The sequence below is a fragment of the Pteronotus mesoamericanus genome, unplaced genomic scaffold (genome assembly GCF_021234165.1).
Source record: "Pteronotus mesoamericanus isolate MK-2021 breed Mesoamerican mustached bat unplaced genomic scaffold, CSHL_Meso_final contig_263, whole genome shotgun sequence".
In the NCBI taxonomy this organism is placed as follows: Eukaryota; Metazoa; Chordata; class Mammalia; order Chiroptera; family Mormoopidae; genus Pteronotus; species Pteronotus mesoamericanus.
Genome location: NW_026555112.1, coordinates 1,806,994 through 1,828,141, shown reverse-complemented (window position 1 = coordinate 1,828,141; position 21,148 = coordinate 1,806,994). Strand labels below are relative to the sequence as shown.

The following is a 21,148-nucleotide window of genomic DNA, read 5'->3' as shown; positions in this document are numbered from 1 at the left end:
GGTGTCACGCTGGTTTAGTGGGCCTCTGTCCCGCAGTTTCTTCCTCCTAAAGCTGGAGGCGAGGTGCCTTGCTTGCGCCAGGAGCAGTTTGTGGCGTGCTGACGCGGCGCCCCCTAGAGGGACGCCCACAGCCGTGACCAGCATGAGCCGGCTGCTCCGTCCTGTGGCTGCTGGGGTAGGGGTCAAGGTCTTGCACTGTCCGGGTGCCCACTTTGAGGTGTTTTGCAAACTTCAGACATGTCACATCAGCTAAGTGTAAAAGCGGAGCTGCCGAAAGCGCTGGTGAAAAAGACAGAGGTCTCTGGTGGAGACACGTGAAACTTGACTTCCCAGAGTGGTGTCACACTTACCAAACAGCCTTCACACCCTCGCTGTTTGAAGAGACACTTCTGTACTCTGATATCTTACAAAATCACCTCCAGAGTAACAGATATTACTAGGAAAGTTTGGACAAATAATTAAAGGTACTTAAAACTTGTAACATTACCTTGTGATCCAACATTTATCTTACCTGGTTACGACTTTAAACCAATTTGCCTGAAGTCTAGCACCTAGGTAGGTTAAGGCTCTGATTCTGTCTAGTGCAAGAAGGTTCTTCCTAAACAAAACTGAGTGTTTGTTTAATTTCAGAGTCCTCTGTTGTCTCCTGGGACATGTTAAGACTTTCAGCACTCAGTGATATAACTTTCAGACTCGTTGTAATTGGGTCCCATCTGACCTGAACACGCTGGGTTTGTGATCAGTAGTTTTTCCACTCACTTATACCGAGAGTGTTCATTAAATAGGCCAAATGTATCCAGTGTTTTTCGGGTTTGGAAGGTGTCAGTGAACCATGGTGGATGTGCCACCTGTGTCTACGTGCCATGTCTCCGTCTGCAAAGGCTGGGTTATAATGACAGGGACCTCATCAGGCAGTGGTCAAGTTTAATTAGCAATGAATGCCAAACGCTGGGCACTTCATAGGTGGTGATAGCAGCTGCCACAGGCATCGTGAATTTACATGGTGACACTCAGATTCTGAACCCAGCCAGGTCACCTGATTTAAAATGTATGAGCGTTTCCCAAGATGTCAGCCACTCATACTAGACCCGTGAGATGTTCTGTGATGAAAGGTCTCTCTGCAGCCAGATTAATTTTGGAACTTCCATCCTGATCCCTTCCCAGCCATCCACAGTTACACTGCCTTCCTGAGGCGACTCAGCACCCCACAGCACCCCACAGCACCCCACAGCATCAGATACTCTAGCTTTCTACCAACCCACCCCTGTGAAAGGACTGTGCAGCTTGATTGACAGCGATTCCCCAAGCCAAGACTTGGACCTTTAGGTCACTGAAAGCCAGCTAACGTCCCTTTAACAAGTGCTCAACTATCCCTTTAACAACGGCTAAATCTGAGCTTTGTACTCACGGTGGGGGTGGCACTGGGATTCATCCTCAGGAGAGTCTGGGACACCAGCGTAGACCAGAGGCAAGAAACGGACCAGGAGCAAGACAAAAGCCCTGCCATCCTAGGGAGGAGAGGGGAAAGCCCATCACCCGGGGAGGGAAGCAGGCCAGCTGACTCTCCCCTCCCTGGGGGAGCTGCCCTTCAGGGCCCTGTTAGCCGCCCTTGGAGCCGGGAGATGCTGGAGCCTTCCCGCAGTGCTCTGTGGCGCATTCGCCCTCCGCTGCTTTCCTGGCGGCCTCTCCTTGCACCAGGCTCCCCAGTTTGGAGATGGTAACAGTCACTAGAGCCTATGTAGAGGGGCTGTGGGGCAGGGCAAGCCCACCTGGGCCCTTAGTGCAGGGCGGTGCCCCGGGAGCCAAGAGAGGGTGCCGGCGGGTCAGCTCCTCTGGGCACCGCACCCGGGACCGGCGGCTCCAGGTGCTGCCCCTGTGAGCAGCATTGGCTTCAGTCCCCTGGCCCCTCTCACCGGGCCAATGGTGTGTTTCAGATCGGGAAGCTGCGCAGCGAGCTGGAGATGGTGAGTGGGAACGTGAGGGTGATGTCGGAGATGCTGGCGGAGCTGGTGCCCACCCAGGCAGAGCCTGCAGACCTGGAGCTGCTACAGGTGAGCGCACGTCTGCCCCCCCAGGTGACTTCTTGCTGTTTGACCATACACTTTCCTTCCCCACCCACAGGACAGTTCTCATGCTTACTCTGAGCTCCTTGGTCACCGTGGGAGATGTTAAAACCAGGCACTTGGGGCTCCATTAGATTGGAACTCAGGATAGCCATTCTGCCTTAGTGTCCTCATCTGTGAGATCGCTCTAAGAGTTGCCTTTGGGGTACAAGTTTGACATGAGAGTTTCGTAAGCAGGAGGAGCCGGCTTAGGGAAAAGGCCCCTTCCCCATGGAGGTCCGTTCCCAGAGGCGCTGAGAAAGCTGGGGGCCCTTGAGGGGATGCAGTGCTTGGTGTGATTGTCTCGTTGTGTGGCCGCCTCCCACTGGACCTCACACTCCTTGAGGTCGGGGCTGTGCTGGGCCTATCCCTGTGTCACTGTGTCCAACTGAGCTGACCCAGGGTCTTCCTCTTTGGCAGAGGGCGGGGGCGGGGGGGCGGTGCGGGAGTAAAGCCAGAGTCTCGGAATTGAAAGGACACAGGACTGTGAAGACTGTTCGCGGGCTTATGATAGAAGCTTGAGTGAGTTAGGGAGCAGCAGGGTTGCTCTTAATTTTGTGTGTCCCAAGGCAGGGCCTGCAGTGTGAGTGACTGCTGGAGCAGGCAGGCTGGCTGACAGACGGCCCGTGTGCACTGAGCACTTCCCACGCGCTAGGCTCTGATGTGGGCGCTTGATATACATTCACTCACTCTCTACCCTCTTCCATGAGGTAGGGACTCTTATCCCCACTTTCTAGGGCAGCAGGCGGAGGCCGGGAGGTCCTGTAATGGGCCGAGGGTCACATGGCTGGTAAGCCGCAGAGCAGGGCTTTGAACCCTGCAGCCTGGCTCCAGCTGCTGCTCCTGAGAAGACAAGGAAGTGGGAACAAAGCCATAAGTCTGGTTGGTCATGGGAGGAAGAGAGGGGAGACCACCGGCTGTTGGAAGTCACGCTAAAAGCAGATAAGGAAATCCCAGGACGAAAAGGCCTGACCTAGTAGTGGGCGGGTAACAGGGTCCAAAAAGAACCCAAATCGATACAGGGGCAGTGTCTAGTCCCTATGCCACCTCCAGAAGAGGGTTTGGGTGTGGTCCCAGGCACCAATGCCTGACCGTAGTCTGTTTGGACCTCAAGACCGTGACCCAGGCACCTGTCCACCAGGTGGCAGGTCCCTGAACAAAGAACACCCAGTCCTGCAAATGAAATGCTTGTAACACTGTGGCCTTTTTTTTTTCCCAAACAAATTTGAATACATAAAGCTTACTGGTTAAAGGTCAGCCGGCGACTGGATGAATGAAGCAACAGCAAAGGCGCGCTAGTGGCAGAACTGGCGAAACCTGAGTAAAATCTGCAGTTGTGTGCATAGCATCGCCCCATGCTAGCGTCTTACTTTCTGCAAACGCTGGGCTGAGAAGGAGTTGGATGAAGGGTTTTGGGACCTCTCTGTATTGTCTTAGCAACTTTTCTGTAAATCTAAAATTATTCCAAAACAAAAGTATTTTTAAAAAATAAGTCTGAGGATAATGAGGGAAAGATTCAACATACAGGTTTGTGGATAATAGTTGGAGTCACCTAGCTCATTTTTTGTGCTTGGTTTAAAAAAACAAAACAAAACAATGCACCCAGAGAAGGTGCCGTTTGTTCAGCCAGCCTCCTGGTTTTCCAGTTAGGCAAAGACGGCGGAACCGACTTCTGAAGTCTGTGCACAGCCAGGTTCTACCAGCAGCGCCCTTTAACACATTAATTAAACATTAGCTTGGGACACTGAGAAGTGAGATGCAGAGGCTCGCTTGTAGAACCCCTGAAGCTGTTCTGTGGAAGTCCAGTCTAGAAACCACTCGGTCCCCCAGGGCACACCCAGAGGCCAGGCCCACCCAGTAGAGAGGGCCTCACTCCGGGCCCAGTGGCCACAGTTGTCTCACTCGCTTCTGCGGCAGGAGCTCAACCGGACGTGCCGAGCCATGCAGCAGCGGGTGCTGGAGCTCATCCCCCGGATCGCCAACGAGCAGCTGACCGAGGAGCTGCTCATCGTCAACGACAATCTCAACAACGTGTTCCTGCGCCACGAACGGTAGCCACCCCCCTCCCCTGCCGCCTTGTACTCCCGCCCTCCCCACACCACCCACCGGCTCCCACCTCCCTCTCAAACACCGGTGCCTGGCCGTCCGGTGCGCATGTCCTCTGCTGTCTTCTCCCAGCATTGGCGTGTGTGCCCGGCTTTCCGCCCACCTCTCTTCTCCTGGTCAGAGTTAGCCCCGCATCTGTATCCCTGCGTCCAGCCCTGGGACAGCAGCGTGCTGGCGGCGAGCATGGGCCGCAGCCAGCAGGCCTGGCCTGCCCTCCACCCCTGCCTGGCTCTGGGGCCTGGGACCACTTTGACCTGATAGGGCTCTTTGACTGCAGGCCACATACAGCGTTTCTGGCCGACCTAAACAGAAAAGGGATCGATTAGATGAATAGCTTCTATTAAATGCGTAGCTTTCGAATCCAAAGAAGAGTGGGACCGTGAGGCCTCCCAGCCCAGCAGGAAGAACAGGTCCTAGGGCTGCTCAGGGGTCTCTGGGGCAGAACCTCCTGGACCATGTCCCTACTGTGTCCCCATCAATAAGTGGGTGCTTGTATCATTCTGTTCAGGGGTCATATCCCCCAAGAGGAGCTCTGGCTCAGCTTTGTCATGCCCACCGGTGGGGGGACAAGAGGGCCCCTCAATGGCAGTCCCACCAGGATCGTGGGAAATAGGGGAAGAGCAGGTCCCCGGAGAAGCACTTAGGTGCTATTACAAAAGAACGGAGAAGGGGTGCTGGGTCTGCAGAAACAGCACCCCTACATATCCCCGTTTCTATAAGATGGGGTTCGTGGTGGCACCTGCCCTGTAGGGCAACTGAGAGTCCACACAGTAATGCCCATTAAGCTCTGATCAGTCAGGGTATCTGGTCCAGGACGCCGCTCACTTCCGCTTCCTCCGCCCCTCGTTCATTTTGTATCTTTATCCATCAGCAGACACACTGGGAGTGAATCCAAATCAGTTCGAGAGTCGGGTGGGGCTGCCGCAGCCGGCACCTGCCGGCCTCTCCTGCTCATGTTCCCAGTGGAATAAATGGGCCCTCTCCCTGCCATTTTGGGGTGTGGGCTGTGAGGTGGCCCCAGAGGTGACTCCCCCTGACTCCCACTGGTGTCAGGCCTGGCATTTGCTCGACGGTGCCTTCCCGTTCACAGTCATTAACATTCACAGTCACAGTCATGTTCAGTGTCTTCACTGGACCCTCCCACCTAGGAGGCGGGTTCCGCTGTCACCCCCTGTTTAATAGACAAGGAGACTAAAGTTCAGAAGGGATGTGATTGACCCACAGTCACAGTTAACAAGTGACAGGACTGGGACTGAAACACACCCCAGACCAAGGTCTTCTCGGCCCCTCCCCGCCTGGCCTGTGAGAGTGAGCTCAGGCCGGTGCCAGGTGAGGACGTGTGTCTGTCTGACACCACCATAGGGAGCCACTGGCGCACACACGGACACGCAGGGTATTATGGAGCAAGTTCCACAAGAGAGCGCTCACCGCCCCCGTGCGCTGGGCCTTCCTGCTTCCTTTCTCCCCTAGTCTCTTCGTTTGTGTAATGCTGGTCGTGACTGGAGTGGCCAGATAATTGACAACCCAAATTGGAGCACTTCTGCGAGTGAACGAAGGGCCGGCTAACAATTCTCTGGGGACATCAGGTGTCAGCTGGGTCTGTGCAGGACAAACAAGATGTGCTGCCACCCTCGCGGCCCGCTGCGTGGCCAGGCCCTGCAGTGTGCCAGGCTCCACCTGCGCCATGCCCCGGGCTCTCAGTCTGTCTCCCTGACTCAGTTCGTTTTGCCTCGTAGGTTTGAGCGGATCCGAACAGGCCAGACCACCAAGGTAACCAGCTTCCTTCCTGTGACGAGGCCATGGCCTTGTTTACAGGGAGATGCAACGCTGTGCTCACCCGCCCTGCAGCCCCGTATCCTGGACAGGAGGTGCCTTCTTATCTAGGCTCCTAGAACAGTCCCCTCCTCACTGTTAGTGTCACTGCCGCTTTAAGGCTCCGCCACCAGTGGATGCCCAAGGGTCTTCCCATCCTCCCAGAGGGAACAGCAGAGCTAGAGGCCAAGGGGAGAAAGAAAAACTCCCAAGTCACAGCTGCCTGGGCCCTGGTGGGTGACAGCTCCCCAGGCAGGCGCCAGTGCTTCAAGCTGAGGGGACCAAGGCTGCAGGCAGGAAGATGACGGTGACCTGTCCCTTCCCCCCCAGGCCCCAAGTGAGGCCGAGACGGCCGCTGACCTCATCGACATGAGCACTGACCCAGCAGCCACCAGCAGCCTCTCATCCCAGCTGGCAGGAATGAGTAAGTGCGGGGTGCCCCTGCAGTTCTGGGGGTGCCACCCAGTGATACACTTGGAGCTGGAGCACCAACAGCAGAACATCAGCCCAGACCCCACCTCACCGGCACCCCAACCTTGCTGCCAGGACAGAACATGTGTGACTCTCCCTCACAGCCCCACAGCCACTGAGCCCTCTGAAACCCCAGAAACCCCACTGTGCTGAGATTGCCCCTCCACACTGAATCCCCCGTGGCCTGAATTACCTGGGTGAGCTTGGGCGAGTCACTTGAACGTCCTGTGTCCCTCTTTCTTCCTCGGGAGCGGCAGGAGTGGGCCCTTCCTCCCAGGCCATCATGAGGACTGAGGAAGCGCAGGATGACCCCTGCTTAGACCAGTACTGGGCGCGGAGCACGCTCCTGGCACGCGCTAGCAATCGCTGGCGTATCACCATGATTAGTTTTAATGTGATGGACGACCTGCTTTATGCCAAGCCCTAGGAAATCATTTCGAGAGAAGTGACTGCCCACAGTCCCCCAGCCAGCAGGTGGCCTGCCCCATTCACACATCCTGCCCTGGCTCACCTCCACTCGAGCTGCTTTTCCAGGGCCAGCCCTGGGCCCAGCAGCGAGCAGCGTGGCCACGGCATGTGCAAGAACAGCCGGGCAGCGTCTCACATGGCCTTTCTGTCCCTACAGATCTGGGCTCCAGCAGTGTGAGAGCTGGCCTGCAGTCTCTGGAGACCTCTGGCCGGGTGGAGGACGAGTTCGACATGTTTGCGCTGACACGGGGCAGCTCGCTGGCTGACCAGCGGAAAGAGTGAGTGCCCCCCCACCCCAATCCCCTGCAGTCTGCGGAGCTCCCTGCCAGAGAAAAGTCCCTCTGCAGGCCGCTGCACCCGGCTTGCTGGCGGGCTCACCCTGTGGAAAGGCACACGGCCCCTGCCCATCCCCTCTCGGGCTGGCGGAACACTTTTCCCCACGTCAGCCCCACACAGCCCAGAGAGCCGGCGGCCAGGGGGCAGGCTGAGCACCCAGTAGGCAGAGCGTAGGCAGAGCCGGATGCGGGGAGGATGGCCTCGTGGTTGATAACCAGCTGCATGCCAGAATCTTACATAATCTGATCAGATAAGGAAACCGAGATGCAGAGAGGCCGGGCCCTTTGCCCAGGGTCAGGCAGCTAAGTGGCTTCCTGGGTTGGGAGCCCATGTCTGTCTGGTGCAGGCCCAGTGTCTCCAGCCCGACTCAGGCCCCGCTGCACTGTACACTGTGTGCTGTGCCCTCTGGGGCAGGCAGGGGTTCCTGATGGGCCCTCAGGGGCATGTCCAGTCATTTCTGTTGCTCCATACACCCTGTTGCCCTTCTCAAGTCTACCACTATGCCCCAGAGCTGGGCTTCCATCCTTCCCTGGGGACTGTCCATTTCCAAGGGGTGCTTTCAGCAGTCAGGGCTCATGCCAGCCCCCGGCCTCTGTCCTGTGACGCACTCCCTGCAGGCACGTTAAGGAAGCAGGGTGCCGAGGCTGAGTTAGGGCCCACGCCTGAGCTGGAGCTGGCCAGGACAGACAGCCGAGGAAAGCTTGGGACTAAGGAGCCTTCCTCGTAGACCCTCCAGCTCCCTGGTGGTAATTCTGGTGTCTTTGGAAACTATCAACAGGCTTCCAGAGGGCCCAGAGATACCCTCCACACTGGCAAATCCAGGTGTAGCCACCTTGGTCACATGGAGTTGCCCACAGCCCTGCCCACTGGCCAGAGCCAGCTCTAGGGAAAGGAGGGCTGAGGATCCCTGAGCCACATCATTATTCGGACAGAGTCTGTCGTCCCAAGCCCAGGTGCTCTGGGACCAGCAGCCCACAGTTGCCATGGAGTTAGGGACACTGTGAGGCTGCCATTGCAGGCAGAAGCTAATGAGTCCGGTGGGATTTAACAGCCAGGAGGTGGCCCACCCCAGTAGGCCTCGGCAGGTGGCACACTGGCCACACCAGAGAGCCCCTGGCACCTGGCCCAGCTCACCAACCTGGCTGAGGTTTGCTGTTACCGAAGCGAGGCCCTGAGGGACAGAGGAAAGCACACCAGGAACATTCCCTCCAGCTTCTGCAAACTCTGAGAGAGAGACGCGCACACGACCACTGCCGTACAGTGCTGAGTGCTGTCCTGGAGGGGTGTACCAGGCACCGTGGCCTGGACAGCAGGGTGGGGGATGTCCAGATGGCTACTTCAGCCCATGTGAACAGCACGTGCAAAGGCTCAGACAGGAAAGAGCATGAGATGGGGCAGGGGCAGGGCAAAGGGCCTGAAACAGCGTCAGGTACCTTCTCAGGTCCTGGGTTCTCCCGCAGGCCCCCGGGATTGGTTTCCACACCAGGGAAAGCGCCCTGCAGGGGACAGGAATGTGCCCTAGCTTGGAGTTCTCTGTCCTCTGTTCTGCCTGGCCCCCTCCCTTATGCTCCAGCTGGATCTCTAGCCCTGGTCGCTTGGTGGCCTTGGGACTCCTCACCTGACCCTGTTCTATCTACTGGGTGTCTGGCCCAGGCCCCGCCCTGAGCTGTGCCAGCTGTGCCTTCCCCCACCAGGAAGCCAGCGCTTGTCAGGCCCGCTGTCTGCCCATCCCTGGCCGCAGCTGGCGCAGTCCTGGCCTCTCTGCCCAACCAGGCGTTTCCCCTCGGGGCACCAAGGAGAGCCACAGGGCATCGGGTGAGCCAGGCCAGGGGTGCCTTAGCCAGGCTTTGGCGGAAGCAAGGAGCTCTTCCTCAGCTTCTTCCACATCATCATTCTGAGGACACGCTCTACTTTCTGCCAACCACTGTGGCACCCTAAGTGACCCAGGTGCAGCCTGTGGTCACCAGTCCTCCCAGGACTATCTGAGGAGCAGCCCTCCCTCCTGTGCTGGCCGTAGGACCTCAGACGCCTGGCCCAGGTCTGCAGCCCCACCTGGGCTGTGTGGCTGTCCTCCGTGTGGGTACGCCAGGCCCTCCGCTGCTGCAGGCATGGCCCCTGGGGATGGCTGAGCTTCGGCCTTCAGGGCAGTGCAGGTGTGTGCATGTGCGAGAGAGCCGGGAAGCAGTAGAGGTGATGAGAGTAATTAGGGGAGAACATGCAGTGTGAACATGCATGTTCTTCCCTAATTACATGCAGAGTGAAGGGAAGCACCAGTTTATATGTTCCTAGACGTGCCTTTTTCTGCCTTTGTCCACAAGGCACCTGCTGTTTCTTGGGTACAGGGACAGCAACATGACTGCTTCCACACCCTGGGTGAGCAGACCTTCCCTGGGTCAGGGTGCACTACACAGTTTTTGGCACCACTTCCTCCTCGCCGGTGCTTACTGCCCAGAATTAGCCAGGGGCGCGAGGCTACTCTGGAAGGGCCTGAGCGAGCCACCCGCCACTCAGCTTTCAGGCCACCCCATCAGGGCCCTGCAGATTGTCCCCTGCCCACTTGCCGTGGGCGAGAGCCACGCACCTGGGGATGAACAAGCTGGCAGCCGCGCTCTTCAGAGCGGCTGCATGGGAATTTGGGGCACAGTGCTTGTTCAAGTGACCCCTTGAATTACCAGCCTGGCCTCTCCCCGGGAGGGTAAATGAGCATTGCCGCAGTTAAGTGTGACAGGGTCCCTGTTCCCAAAGCCTGGAGCGGTGCTGCCTTGGCTTCGCTGGAGTGGAGGGTGGCCCCCCCACCCCACAGCCCACCGGCACCTGCAGGAAGATCCCTCGTTTCTACCTGTGCAGGGATTTCCTTTGTAACCGGGGTTCTGGGGCTCACGTCTTCCTCGGTGCCGGACTGAGCCAGGGCTGAGGTCTCTCCTCCTCTCTGCCGGTGGTTCAGAGTAGGAACAACAGCTCTTTCCAAGCATCAGGGCTGTGTGATCTGGACGTCCCCTCTCTAGCATCAGGGGACACACCCAGGCCCCCTCGTTAGCCCAGGTTTTCCTCCTGCTCCTGGATTATTCTCTCGTTCCTGCTAAGACTTCCCCTCAGATCCAGCAGACACCTCCTTCCCTGACTTCATCTGCCCCGGGACCTGCAGTCTCAGACCCTGTCCCCCCCAGCTCCTCACCACCACCCCCCGACCCGACTGGCTGGCAGCCCCAGAAGACGGTTAGGATCACCCCCGACGGCGCTGCCACAGCAGGAGGGCCGCGCCAGACGGCCATGCGGTGGGCCAGCAGCCTGCCCGCGCGCAGCGGCCGAGTGGGATCCCTGTTCAGCAGCCTCAGCAGAGCCCCGGCTTGCACAGCCATCCCGCGGGGCCCGCTCAGAAGGGGTCCTGAGACAGGACTGCTCCACAAGCACGGGGTCACTGGCCCCATGTCTCGTCCCTGGAGTTTGGCCAAACCTAGTGACGGCTGTCGGCGATCTCGTTCCGCCTTTGGCCTCCTGCAGCCGTGCTGCCGCCGGCCACACAGCTGCACCCCCGACACGGTTCCCGGGGCGGGAAGTGGGGGCCTGAGCCGGCCCTGCCCCGGCACAGCCCAGGTCCACACGGGATGTGAGTCCAGCTCGTCCCTGCCCTTCTCCCTCCCTCCCTTCTCAGCTGGCACACCTGGTCCAGCCAGGGCGGCATCTAACGGCCACGGTGGCCTCTGTTTCAGGGTAAAATACGAAGACCCCCAAGCTACAGACGGCCTGGCTGGAGCCCTCGATGCCCGGCAGCAAAGCACCGGAGCGGTGAGCAGAGGGCCAAAGGGAGGCAGGGAACGCTTGTCCGCCATGCCCCCCGTGCGCCGGGCACTGGATTGGCAGGCCCGCCACCCTCTCCTCATCTGGTTCTCCTATTGGCTCTTCATAGCTGATATAAGTGTTCCCGTTTCACAGAGGGAATGGTCATCTGCCCAAGTTCACGTGGCAGGGAGGTTAGAGCAACGGCTCAGACCTGAGTCTGAGGCAGAGCTGGAGTCTGGCAGCCTGGGTTCTCGCCCAGGGCCACTCCACCAGCTGTGTATCCTTAGGCAGATGACTACCTTCCTGACTCAACTTCTTCCTCTGTACACTGGAGCTCACGTGTGCCGACACAATTCATAATAGGATATGGGAGAGGGTGCGCTTAAGGTGCTTGGCGCAGACTGAGAGCTCAGTCAGTATTGTAGCTCACTATCTCTCTGCAGACCTGTTCTTTGCAGGAGTGTGGACAGAGGGGGCAAAGTAGAGCTGCACCATCCCCTGCTGCGCCCCCAGCCCCTCAGCCTTGCATTTCCTCCCAGCTGCCTGCCTGCCCTTCCACCCTGCAACCACAAGGCGGCACTCTGGGCGCCATTGTAGTTCCCTTTAGTGAAGACTGTGTATTGAGTGACAGCCAAGTACCAGCACTGAGCACATTCCCCACCCCCTTGGCAAGAACTCCAAGCACACGTCTCCTACAGTTGAATTTGTGTCCGGATGTTGTCCGGACATTGAGAATTTCTGTCCCAGTAAGTGGATAGGGTTGCTCCTTGGGAGGTGGTCGGAAACAGCAGCTCCCGGGGCTCAGAGAGACAGGGGCAGTGACGTAGCCCACAGAGGAAAGGGGTTGGTGACAGCACGGGGCTTCTGAGGCCGGGGTGGGACTAGCTGGTGGGACAGAGCTGCAGTGGCAGCAGGGACCAGCGGGCCTGAGGGGCTGCTGGGAGGACTGTGCGGTTCGTTCTGCGTGAGGAGGAACCAGTGGGCAGTCTTGAGCCGAGGGGGACATTCATCTGGCTTCTGTGTCAGAAGGAGCCAGCGTGGAAGCTGGGAGAGCAGTGGGGAGGCTGTGGGAGCCGCCCAGTCTACTGCTGGGAGGCGGGGGTTGGGGGGACCCCCGGCTCATTCCCAGAGACTTCCCCAGCATCCCAGGGCTCGTTCCCACGTCAGAGCAGGGCCAGGCCTGGCCAGCGAGGGGGTCGGGGGCCTCCTATGTGCGCTGTGTGCCCGTCACCTCATGGAGCCTCCCATCATTGCTCTTGGTAAGCGGTCGTCTGTCGACCTGCGCTCTGTGCCCGGCCCTGTGCTAAGCTCTCTACTCCCCGCTTACCAGCCATCACACAGACCCTTAGCGTGTGCTACTGTCCCCTTTGCTGGTGCGGCACAGAGTCCCAGAGGGAGGGTAAGCGTGCCAACAGCTATGACATCCTTAGCACAGGCCTGGCACGCCGGGAAGCAGTTAGTCGTCACCGTACCGTGGAGTTGCTTCTCCACGTGCAGGAGAGACCACCAAGGCTTAGAGCTGTGAAGGAGTTTGCCCGGCTCTCTCACCTGCTGGTCTGTCTGGCTCCTGAGCTGGTGCTAGTAGCGAGAATCCCAAGGGCCTGCAAAACTAGAGGGGGCTGAGGCGAACGCTCCCTGCTCAGGCCTCCTTCCCCAGAGGCCGGCAGTCTGGCTGCGGGAACCAGATGAACCTGGGCGCTCTGGACGCCTGCTGGAAGCACTTCCCTCTGGGGCCCCCTGGCCTCTCGTGGGCAGGGGCTCAGTCCACAGGCCCGCAGCCGCCATCCCAGCCGGCCCCTTCCTGTGGCAGATGCAGGGGCTGCAGTCCAGAGACAGGTGCCACCTGCCCAGGGGCACAGGCAGCCTGGGGGCATGCCAAGAACCAGAACCTGGGTCTCCTGGCTCCTGCACCATCCTGGAGTTAGCCGCCGGGAGCAAAGATGCATGCCCCCTGCTGGCAGAAAAGCAAAAACCGATCAGTGAAGGCTCATTCATCTCTGATAACTTGAGAGATTTAAGCCACTTCCACCAGATCCGGGTATGACTTTCTTAAAACCATGTCGATGAACACCTGCTCCCAAGGTGCTTAAGCCTGGCGGGTGGCAAGACTTTCTCCTGCTGAACCGTCAGAACATGATTTCCAACAGCCAAGTGCAGCATGGAATCAGGCGCCAGCTCTGTGGCAGCCAGTGTTTGCCCCCACCCTCCATTCCCACGTCCTGTGAGGTGTGGATGTGTGTGTGAAGCCCCACGTGGGGTCTGTCTGGGGCAGGGAGGCAGGACCCTGGTTTCCCTCTTCCCCATCTGCTCTGCGGCCCAAGGAGTCTCCCGTTTGCCATCCATAAGCCTGAGGGGACTGGGTAGACCAGTGCATCTCAGCCTGAGGTGCCTGTCCGAATCCCCCGAAATCCCTGGCTCAGGGCCGCTCCCTGGGGTCCTTGTGGAAAGGGCGGGGAAGCCGTGCCCAGCCCATCAGCGCTCTGGTGGCCCGGGGCTGTTGTGGTCCCCCGGCAGTGGGACACCCTCTGCTGCGTCCTGCCCCTTCACCCGCCACCACACCCACCACACGCCTGCGCAGGCGTGCATGCGCCCCCACGCACACATGTGCGCGCGCACAGGCCTCGTAAGGGGGCAGCAGGCCCGCTGGCCTGAAAGGAGCGTCCCCGTTAGAGAATTGGGCAGCCCACAGCGGCCCTGGCCCTGTGCCCCTGCCTCCCTCAGTGTGACCCTTCTCCACCAGATGGGAGGCAGCAGTGAGAAGAGCCTCAGTGACTGGATGGTGAGACAAGGCATGGTGAGGAGGGGCCACCCCAAGAGCTGGGGCTGTCACTCCTGGGGGCCCCGCCCTGGTGGTACCGTCGGAGGGAGCAGGACCGATAGGTCCAGGGGAGAACAAAGGGCGCCGCAAGCCCCTGGACAGCCAAGGGCCTGCTGCGCCCACCCCAGCACTCGGTGTGGTCCTGCTCCCTCCGCTCCTGCTTCCACGGCCCCCTGGTGCCCACTCGCGGTGCCTGACTTGGACGCAAGGCCTGGGCGCCCCCGTCTGGCGGCTGGAGGTGACGGGTTGCCTGCTTCTGGGCGGAGTGCCGGCGGAGAGCTGAGGGGCGAGGGAGCTGGTGTGGACAGCCCAGGGCACGTGCTGGTGCCCCTGGTGCTGCTGGGAAGGTGGCTCCTGCCTCCTCTCTGAGCTTCCTGCTACCCACTCGGGGCCTCAGCTGCTGGAGGCTGAGCTTGGGGATCGAACTGGCTTGTTTGGAGAAAGACTCACTCTCCCCCTTTCCCAAAGTGGCTCACTGGTAACTAGCATTTCTTGAGCGTCTACTCGGTGCTGGGCACTGTGCTAAGCTCTTTATAGCCCTAATCTCATTTAATCCTCAGAGCACCAGGGACGGTAGGTACTGTCGTTATTCTCTGTGAAGAGGAGCGATGGGAGGTTCAGCGGGGGAAGGAACCTGCCCAAAGTCTTGCTGGACTGAGGGGCTGAGCCAGGTTCCAGCCTCTGACTCCAAAATCTGCCCAGAATTTCCAAGTGATTCTTGCACTGAGGAAGCGTTCAGAGAAGGAAGCCTGCAGCCCCAGTCCCACCCCCATCCCCGCCCCGCCCCCTGCCCCGTGCAGGAGCCGGTGTGGTAGAGCCACGTCTCTGTGGCCCAGAGTGAAATGGCCTCATGCGTAGCCTCAGCGCGTCTGAGTCCGCCAGCTGGGCCGTTTCAGGCCTCTCAGCACCTCCCTGCACTTCGGCCCTTCCGCCCTGCGCTCTGAGTCTGTGGGCCCACAGGGAGACAGCACCTGGCGGCCCCTGGTGCACAGTCGCACCCCCACCCCAGCCTCGATGGCGGACCCTCCCCTGGGCTCCATGCATTCATTCTTCTGTCAGATGCCCCTGTGCACCTCTGCCCAGCCCCTCCCCTGGGACTGTGCACCAGGCCTGACCCCTGCAGCCTGAGGCCTTGCCTGCACCCTCAGTGCCTGGAGCTGGAGGTCCATTTTCTCCTCCTGGCCCCTGCTCTGCCCGCTGGCCCTGCACCGGCCTTGCCCACAGCCCAGCACCACGGGCAGAACCGAGGGCCCCAGGCAGCCGGGCAGAGTCCTCCTGGAGGGGATGCTGGGACCGCGGCTCCCTGAGGGGGCGCGGCAGGCCTGGCCCGTTCCGCAAGTGAGGAGGCCCGGGGAGGGCAACCGCCCGTCCCCGCCTCACTCCTCCGGTCCTTCCAGATCCCCGTCACCCAGGCCTGCCTCATGGAGGACATCGAGCAGTGGCTGTCCACTGACGTGGTAAGTCGGGGCCCGCCCAGCCTGCCCCCAGCGGGGCTCCCGTTTTCCTCACAAGGAAGTGGCTGGTCATGGGGGCACAGTGAGCAGCTAGTGAGTGACGAAGGGAGCACTACTGTGGGCACCTCAGCAGCTGGACATGCCCCGTCCCCTGCCGGCCGGCCGCTTCCTCCCAGGCCCCACGCCCCTCGCGGCTGCTGGTGCCCACCCTCCCCCAAGCGTGCTGCCACCGTGAGGTCCCAGTGGGTGTCAGCTGAGGGCACCTAAGGAGTCTTGACAGTGCCAGGCTCTGCACCGGCCACAGCGCAGGGAGCCCTCAGGCCACGCAGAGGGAACACGGCCGCGCCCGCCTTCCAGATCTGGAGACTGATGGGCAGCTGAGAGGAGGGGGTGCTGCGTCCAGGAGGCGGGGGGCCCAAGCCGTCTCCCCCAGTAAGCTCCCTCCCCAGCATCTGCCACCCCCTCTCTGGGGGCCAAGAACCAAGTGCCTGGGCCCTTCCGGGCCAGAGGCTGCCTTCCACAAGCCCCCAAACCACGTTTCTGCCAGGGGTCAGGCGAGGCCCTTCTGTTCTGTCTTGTGACAGAGGTTCACCCCCCTAACCCCCAACTCGGCGTGCTGGCCTCAGTCTCTGGGTGTCGGCCTTCCCCGCCACAGGGGCGTCTGTCTAACCCCCCAGAACCAGGGAAGGGAAGTGGCGTTCACTTGAGGACCCGCTGGCCCCACACCCTGTGCTTGCTCCTCTACCTGTGCTATTCCACCTTCACTCCCCAACAAACCGCGTGCGTTACCAAGCAGGAAACCCAGGCTCAGAGAGGGCAGGTGGCATGCGAGGTCGGGCGGCTGAGGGGAGGCCCCGGTCCTCGGCCCGCAGAGCCTGTGCCTGGGCCACTCCGGTTCGGCAGGCCCGCTCCGCCTCGCCCCTGCCCACCTGACTTCTGCCTCCTTCTGCTTTCTCAGGGGAACGATGCGGAGGAGCCCAAGGGTGTCACCAGCGAAGGTAGTAGGCCCTGCCCGCCCGCCCACGTCCTCCCTACACCCCGCTCAGGCCTTGGAGCCCACCCCAGCCTCTCTTGTTTCTCTAGAATTTGACAAGTTCCTGGAAGAAAGGGCCAAAGTGGCTGATCGGTTGCCCAACCTCTCCAGTCCCTCGGCCGAGGGGCCCCCGGGACCCCATCCTGGCACCGCCCCTCGAAAGAAGACCCAGGAGAAAGATGACGATATGCTGTTTGCCTTATGAGTGGGGGCTGGCACCCTGCGGCCCAAACCTTGCTGCTCCCACCCCCCTGGGCTGGGGTCCCCTCCCTCCTTCAGTGTTAAGGCTGCTTAGGGGGTCGCTTGTTACCCTCTTCTCTCCTCCCTGAGGTTGGGCATGTGGGAAGTGGGAAGGCAGCAGGTGAAGCGGGGGAACGGGTCAGTGCTTCACGGGGACCCCGGCCACTCCTGCCTCTTTCCCCACCCCAGCCGACTGCTGGGACTTAGCTGAGACCTGGGTGGCCTGGGACAGACAGGCTGGCTGCTTGGTGGCCCCTCCTTGCCCTGGGTGATCCCATCCCTGGACCTGTCCCCTGAGGAGCCCTCTGCAGAGCCCACGCTACCAGTCAGGGTCTGGCTGGGAGCTGGACGCAGAAGCTCCTGCGCAGTGTTTGGCCGCCCCCTGGCCCCTGCCTCCTGGAGCCGGAAGGCTCTGGCCCACTGTCGAGGGCGGGGATGGGGCCCTCTGCTGAGCTGCACAGTGTCTGGGTACGAAGCTGCACGTTGTGGGGCCAGAGTACCCCCGCCCCAGGCCGCGGGGGAGCTTCGGGGCGTGCCAGGGGCCCGCAGTCTCCTCACTGCCTTTGCCCCCGCCCTTCCTCTTCCTCCCGGGCTTGGGCCACCCACCTGTTGGTTGATCCTCTTGTACTGGGAGAGGTGCCTTTATGATACCCCCTATTAAAAGGTAGAAACCGCCCTGATGGCTGCGTTCAGCCTCCCAGTGGGGAGTGACTTTCTCGGTCTCACCGGTGGCTGGGACAACTTGGGCGCCCTGGGCTGGGGACCCTCCAGGGGATGGCACCTGCAGGCGGTGCAGGTGGCGTGGCAGGACGGGGCCTCCAGCCACGCCTCACCGGTGCAGGCACCTCACACGGGCTCAGCCACGGTTCGCCCTGCCGGGGGCCCCCGGCCACCCCTCTGAGTGATGCCCCTGCCCGCGCAGGGCACCTCACTGCACCGTGCTCGCTTGAGCCGGCTCCTGCCCTGCGGCCGCACAGCAGCCACAGGTGGGGGCACATGCCGTCGATGGGGGGAGATGTTTCTGCAGGGAGGGGACCACGTCCTCTCTGAGCCCAGGTGCCAGGCACTGGACGCTACACAGGCTCATGGGACCCTCGAAACAGCCCTGGGCAAAGCAAGTCACCACCTAGTCCAACTGATGGGAGGCCACGACTGACTCTCGTGTGAGATGCCCTGCTGGGCAGGGGCACGGGTGCCTCTCTGTCACGAGCTGGGCACCGCCTCCTCCCCGTGCCTCAGGGCGTGTTTGTCAGGTGACAGCGCGAGGCTGTTAGCAGGCCTCAGCCCACAGCTCAAGGAGCTCGGGCGGGTCGGGCACAGGGCGTCAGTTCTCATCTCGGTCCCGCGGCCGGCAGCCCGGGCCTTGGGTACCACCTGTCCTGGTCTGGAATGTCCACCTTCTCCAGCCTGGGAGCGCCACTTTTTCCAGTCTGGAATTTCCGAGAGTCACTGCTGGAGGCATGATGGTGCCTCTGGGCCCAACCCTCAGTGGTGGAAGGGAGGGGACTGGTGTGGGGCTGGGGCACCGGCCTGCCTGGAAGGCCCACCCACAGAGAACGGGAGTCGGAGCGCCTGGAGCAAGGCCTGGGTCTCTGTCAGGCCCCAGCAGCAGTGGACGGGCAGACCTGCGCTTTGAGGTGTGGCCTGGGGCTGGGCACACAGAGACCTGGACCAGCCAGCCCTCCAGGTGGAGCCAGGGACAAGGAAAACAGCTTGTGGACAGGTGCACTGGGACCTTAGGCCCATCCATCCTCTAAACGGGGGTGCTTCAAAGCCTGAAGGTGAGCAGGCCTGGGGACAGGCAACAGCGGGACTGGACGTCTGACCCATTTCCGAACCTGAACCGTCTCTTCTGGGGGGGCGGGGGAGAGCAGCTATCCTGCTCTCCCCATGGCAGCCAGCCACTAGCCTGGACTGACCGATTTTGGGGAGATGGTGGCCCTCCAGTCACACCACGCTCGGCGGGTGCCGACTGGAGGTTACCTGCTGCATCCTGCACCCATTAGTGGTGTTTTCACCCCGGTCACGGGAAGGCTCTGGTTTTCACAAGGCAGCGAGCACCTCCAGGAGGTGATGCAGCCTCGCTCTGTTGCTGGGCAGGGAACCCTGTGCTGCAGGGGTGGAGGCCGGCGAGCCGTGCCCAGAGGATGCTCTTGCTCAAAATTGGGAAGAAGCCGAAGTTCACATGCCATGCTGTCACTGGGCCCTTTCTGCTCCTCCCTCCACGGGGACACCAGGCCTCGGTCCAAGCCTGCTTCAGATCAGTCATGCAGAGGGGGCCAGGTGCTGGGGACTTTGGCCCCAGTCGGAATGGCCCCCTGGCTTTATCCTGGGGGCCCTGCTGCCTCCAGTCAGCGCTCATGACAGCAGGTCACTTCCAGAGGCCACTTCCTGGGCCGTTCCAGCCGGCTGCCAGCCACACCAGACCACCCGTGCCTGGAGCAGCCAGCTGAACTTTGTGCTTGATTCCCCATGTAGGAGGAAGGCCCCTAATGCACTTGGGTTTTGTGACCCTCTCTTTCTTTACATGCACCTTTCTCAGCTGCTTCCCGCACGGCTGTGGTTGGCAGCCTTTGGGGTCACATAAGAGAAATCTGCAATGATGGAGCAGTCGCGTCCTCACCTGGCTTGGCTGGACTGCCAGGCGTGCACACACTGCTCACGTGCGGTGGGTGGGGCCAGCTGTCCTGGTGAACTCTGACTCCCAGGCGCAGTATTGGCATCTGACTCAGGAGCCTGGGGGACAGGGCCACCTCATGGGACAGGTGAGAAACGGTCTCTGGGAGCTGCCTCCCCTGCAGCCCCCCCAACTCTCCCAAGCCCTCCCCACCCACGTTCAGCAGAGCTGCTGTGTGCAGCGCCTGGCCTTTACACGCCTCACAGCAGCCCTTTGGGGTCGACAGCTGCCTGAGGACTCTGAGGCTTGGGGAAGCAAGGACTGGCCTAGTCACACTCTGTAAGCAATGGAAGATGGGGACCCGGTCCTTCATGCACTGTGTCCTGTCCTCCCTGCTTGGTCCACACCCCACCACTGCCGCCTCCCTTATCTCCCCACCAGGTGCGCAACAGCACTGTTCAACTGGGGTGGCGTGGGGGGAATAGCACCTCTTCAGGGATCTAAGCACCACACCCTGCCCCCCCCGCCCCCCCCCCCCGCCCTCAGGGTCTGCGGGAAGCCCCAGGGAACTGCATGGGGCTTTAAGGGCTAGTGGCCCTGATCGTGGCTACAGCTGCTGAGTCGTGTATTCTTTCCTGTGTGTGGGGTCCGCGGATTGCCAACTGCACCCCAGGCAGGGGTCTAGGTACTGAGAATACGGAGGTGAACGTGGCCAAGTGCCAGCCCCGTTGGGTCACATGGGAGGCAAGGGAACAATAAAGACATGTGAATTCAGAAAGTGTCACCTGCTCTGAAATGAAGAGGGGGAAACCGGTGCAGAGCGTCAGGGTGCTAGCAGGCGAGGGAGGGGCCTCCGCGGGGGGGGGGCCGAGGCTGCAGAGGGTTGGTGGGCGGGGCGCAGAGAGCCAGGCGGGGAGGGGCCGGGAAGGCCTCCGGACCTCCTCTGGAGGGGGCCGCGATGGGCACCCCCTCGCTCCGGGCCCCTCCTCCAGAGGAAGCGCTGCTGGGGCTAAAGGCCGGTGTAGGAGCGCTGGCAGGAGCCATCAGCGCTGGCCAGGCTGGGCTGATCACTCAGCAGCCGCAGGAAGTTTCTCGGCACCCCTTCAGAGAGGACCAGCTGCTGGGGGGTGGGGAGGAGGCCTTGGGCTGCGCCCGCAGAGCAGGGTTAACGAGGCACCAGCAGCTCCTACTGGGCCCAGCTGCCTCAGGAAGTGGCACGTGGCCACGGATGTGGGGGGAGGGGGAAGTGGGGCCCCGCCCAGGCAGGAGAAAGGGCGCCTGGGAGGCAGCCCGCGGGGCCTGAAGGAAGTGCTCTCCATTGCTGCCTGGAAGCCTCTCGGCAAAGCCCCCATGCCCTCCCGGCTCCCCTGAGGCACCAGAACCCTACACCGGGCCTGGGCCCTGACCCCCAAAGTCAGCATCCAACCTCTTCAATTGTCAAGACAGCTGCAAATCCTGGCGCGGCTGTTTCTGAGCTGTGTGACCTTAGGCAAGTTACCTAACCTCTCTGTGCCTCTCCAGTTTCTCACTTGTAAAATGTGTTACAGCAGTCGCTCCCTCATAGGGCTGTAGGAGAGGTGAACCGAAAGGACAGGAGCACAGCACCTGTCAAGAAAATGCTCCACACATGTCTTCACAGGTGGAACCCTATCCATCCAGACCGGCCTTTGCTGCAGACATCCAGCCCTCTGACTCCCGGTAGTTTCAGGGACTCGATCTCTCAAGGGCACTTGCTATCTCTAGGAAGCCTCAGCTCCCGCGACAGTGTCGTTGCGCCGCTCTCCTGGGCCTGGGCTGCTGCCCCTAAGTGGGGCCACAGGGGCGAGGAGGGCCCTGGCATCCTGGATCGGCTCTGCAGACTCAGAGTGGGCGCTTCTGGAAGCCCTCTCTGTGGAGGTGGCGTGGGCTCAG

At 61.0% G+C, this 21,148-nt stretch overlaps 1 protein-coding gene across 3 annotated transcripts in view; it reads left to right on the top strand.

The window, feature by feature from the left end:
- TOM1 (target of myb1 membrane trafficking protein) overlaps window positions 1-17,290 on the top strand; it is a 39,892-nt gene extending 22,602 nt beyond the window's left edge. Inside the window, exons 7-16 of one of the 3 annotated variants that reach the window (XM_054574557.1) lie at window positions 1,935-2,051; window positions 4,020-4,153; window positions 5,945-5,978; window positions 6,351-6,444; window positions 7,117-7,237; window positions 11,006-11,081; window positions 13,816-13,854; window positions 15,291-15,350; window positions 16,306-16,345; window positions 16,431-17,290. In XM_054574557.1, coding sequence (XP_054430532.1) covers window positions 1,935-2,051; window positions 4,020-4,153; window positions 5,945-5,978; window positions 6,351-6,444; window positions 7,117-7,237; window positions 11,006-11,081; window positions 13,816-13,854; window positions 15,291-15,350; window positions 16,306-16,345; window positions 16,431-16,585 — 870 coding nt within the window. In that variant the 3' untranslated portion in view covers window positions 16,586-17,290. Of the gene's footprint in view, window positions 1-1,934; window positions 2,052-4,019; window positions 4,154-5,944; window positions 5,979-6,350; window positions 6,445-7,116; window positions 7,238-11,005; window positions 11,082-13,815; window positions 13,870-15,290; window positions 15,351-16,305; window positions 16,346-16,430 lie in introns of all 3 variants that reach the window. The other 2 variants (XM_054574556.1, XM_054574558.1) reach the window with 2 other exon arrangements.
- The last annotated feature ends 3,858 nt before the right edge of the window (window positions 17,291-21,148 follow it).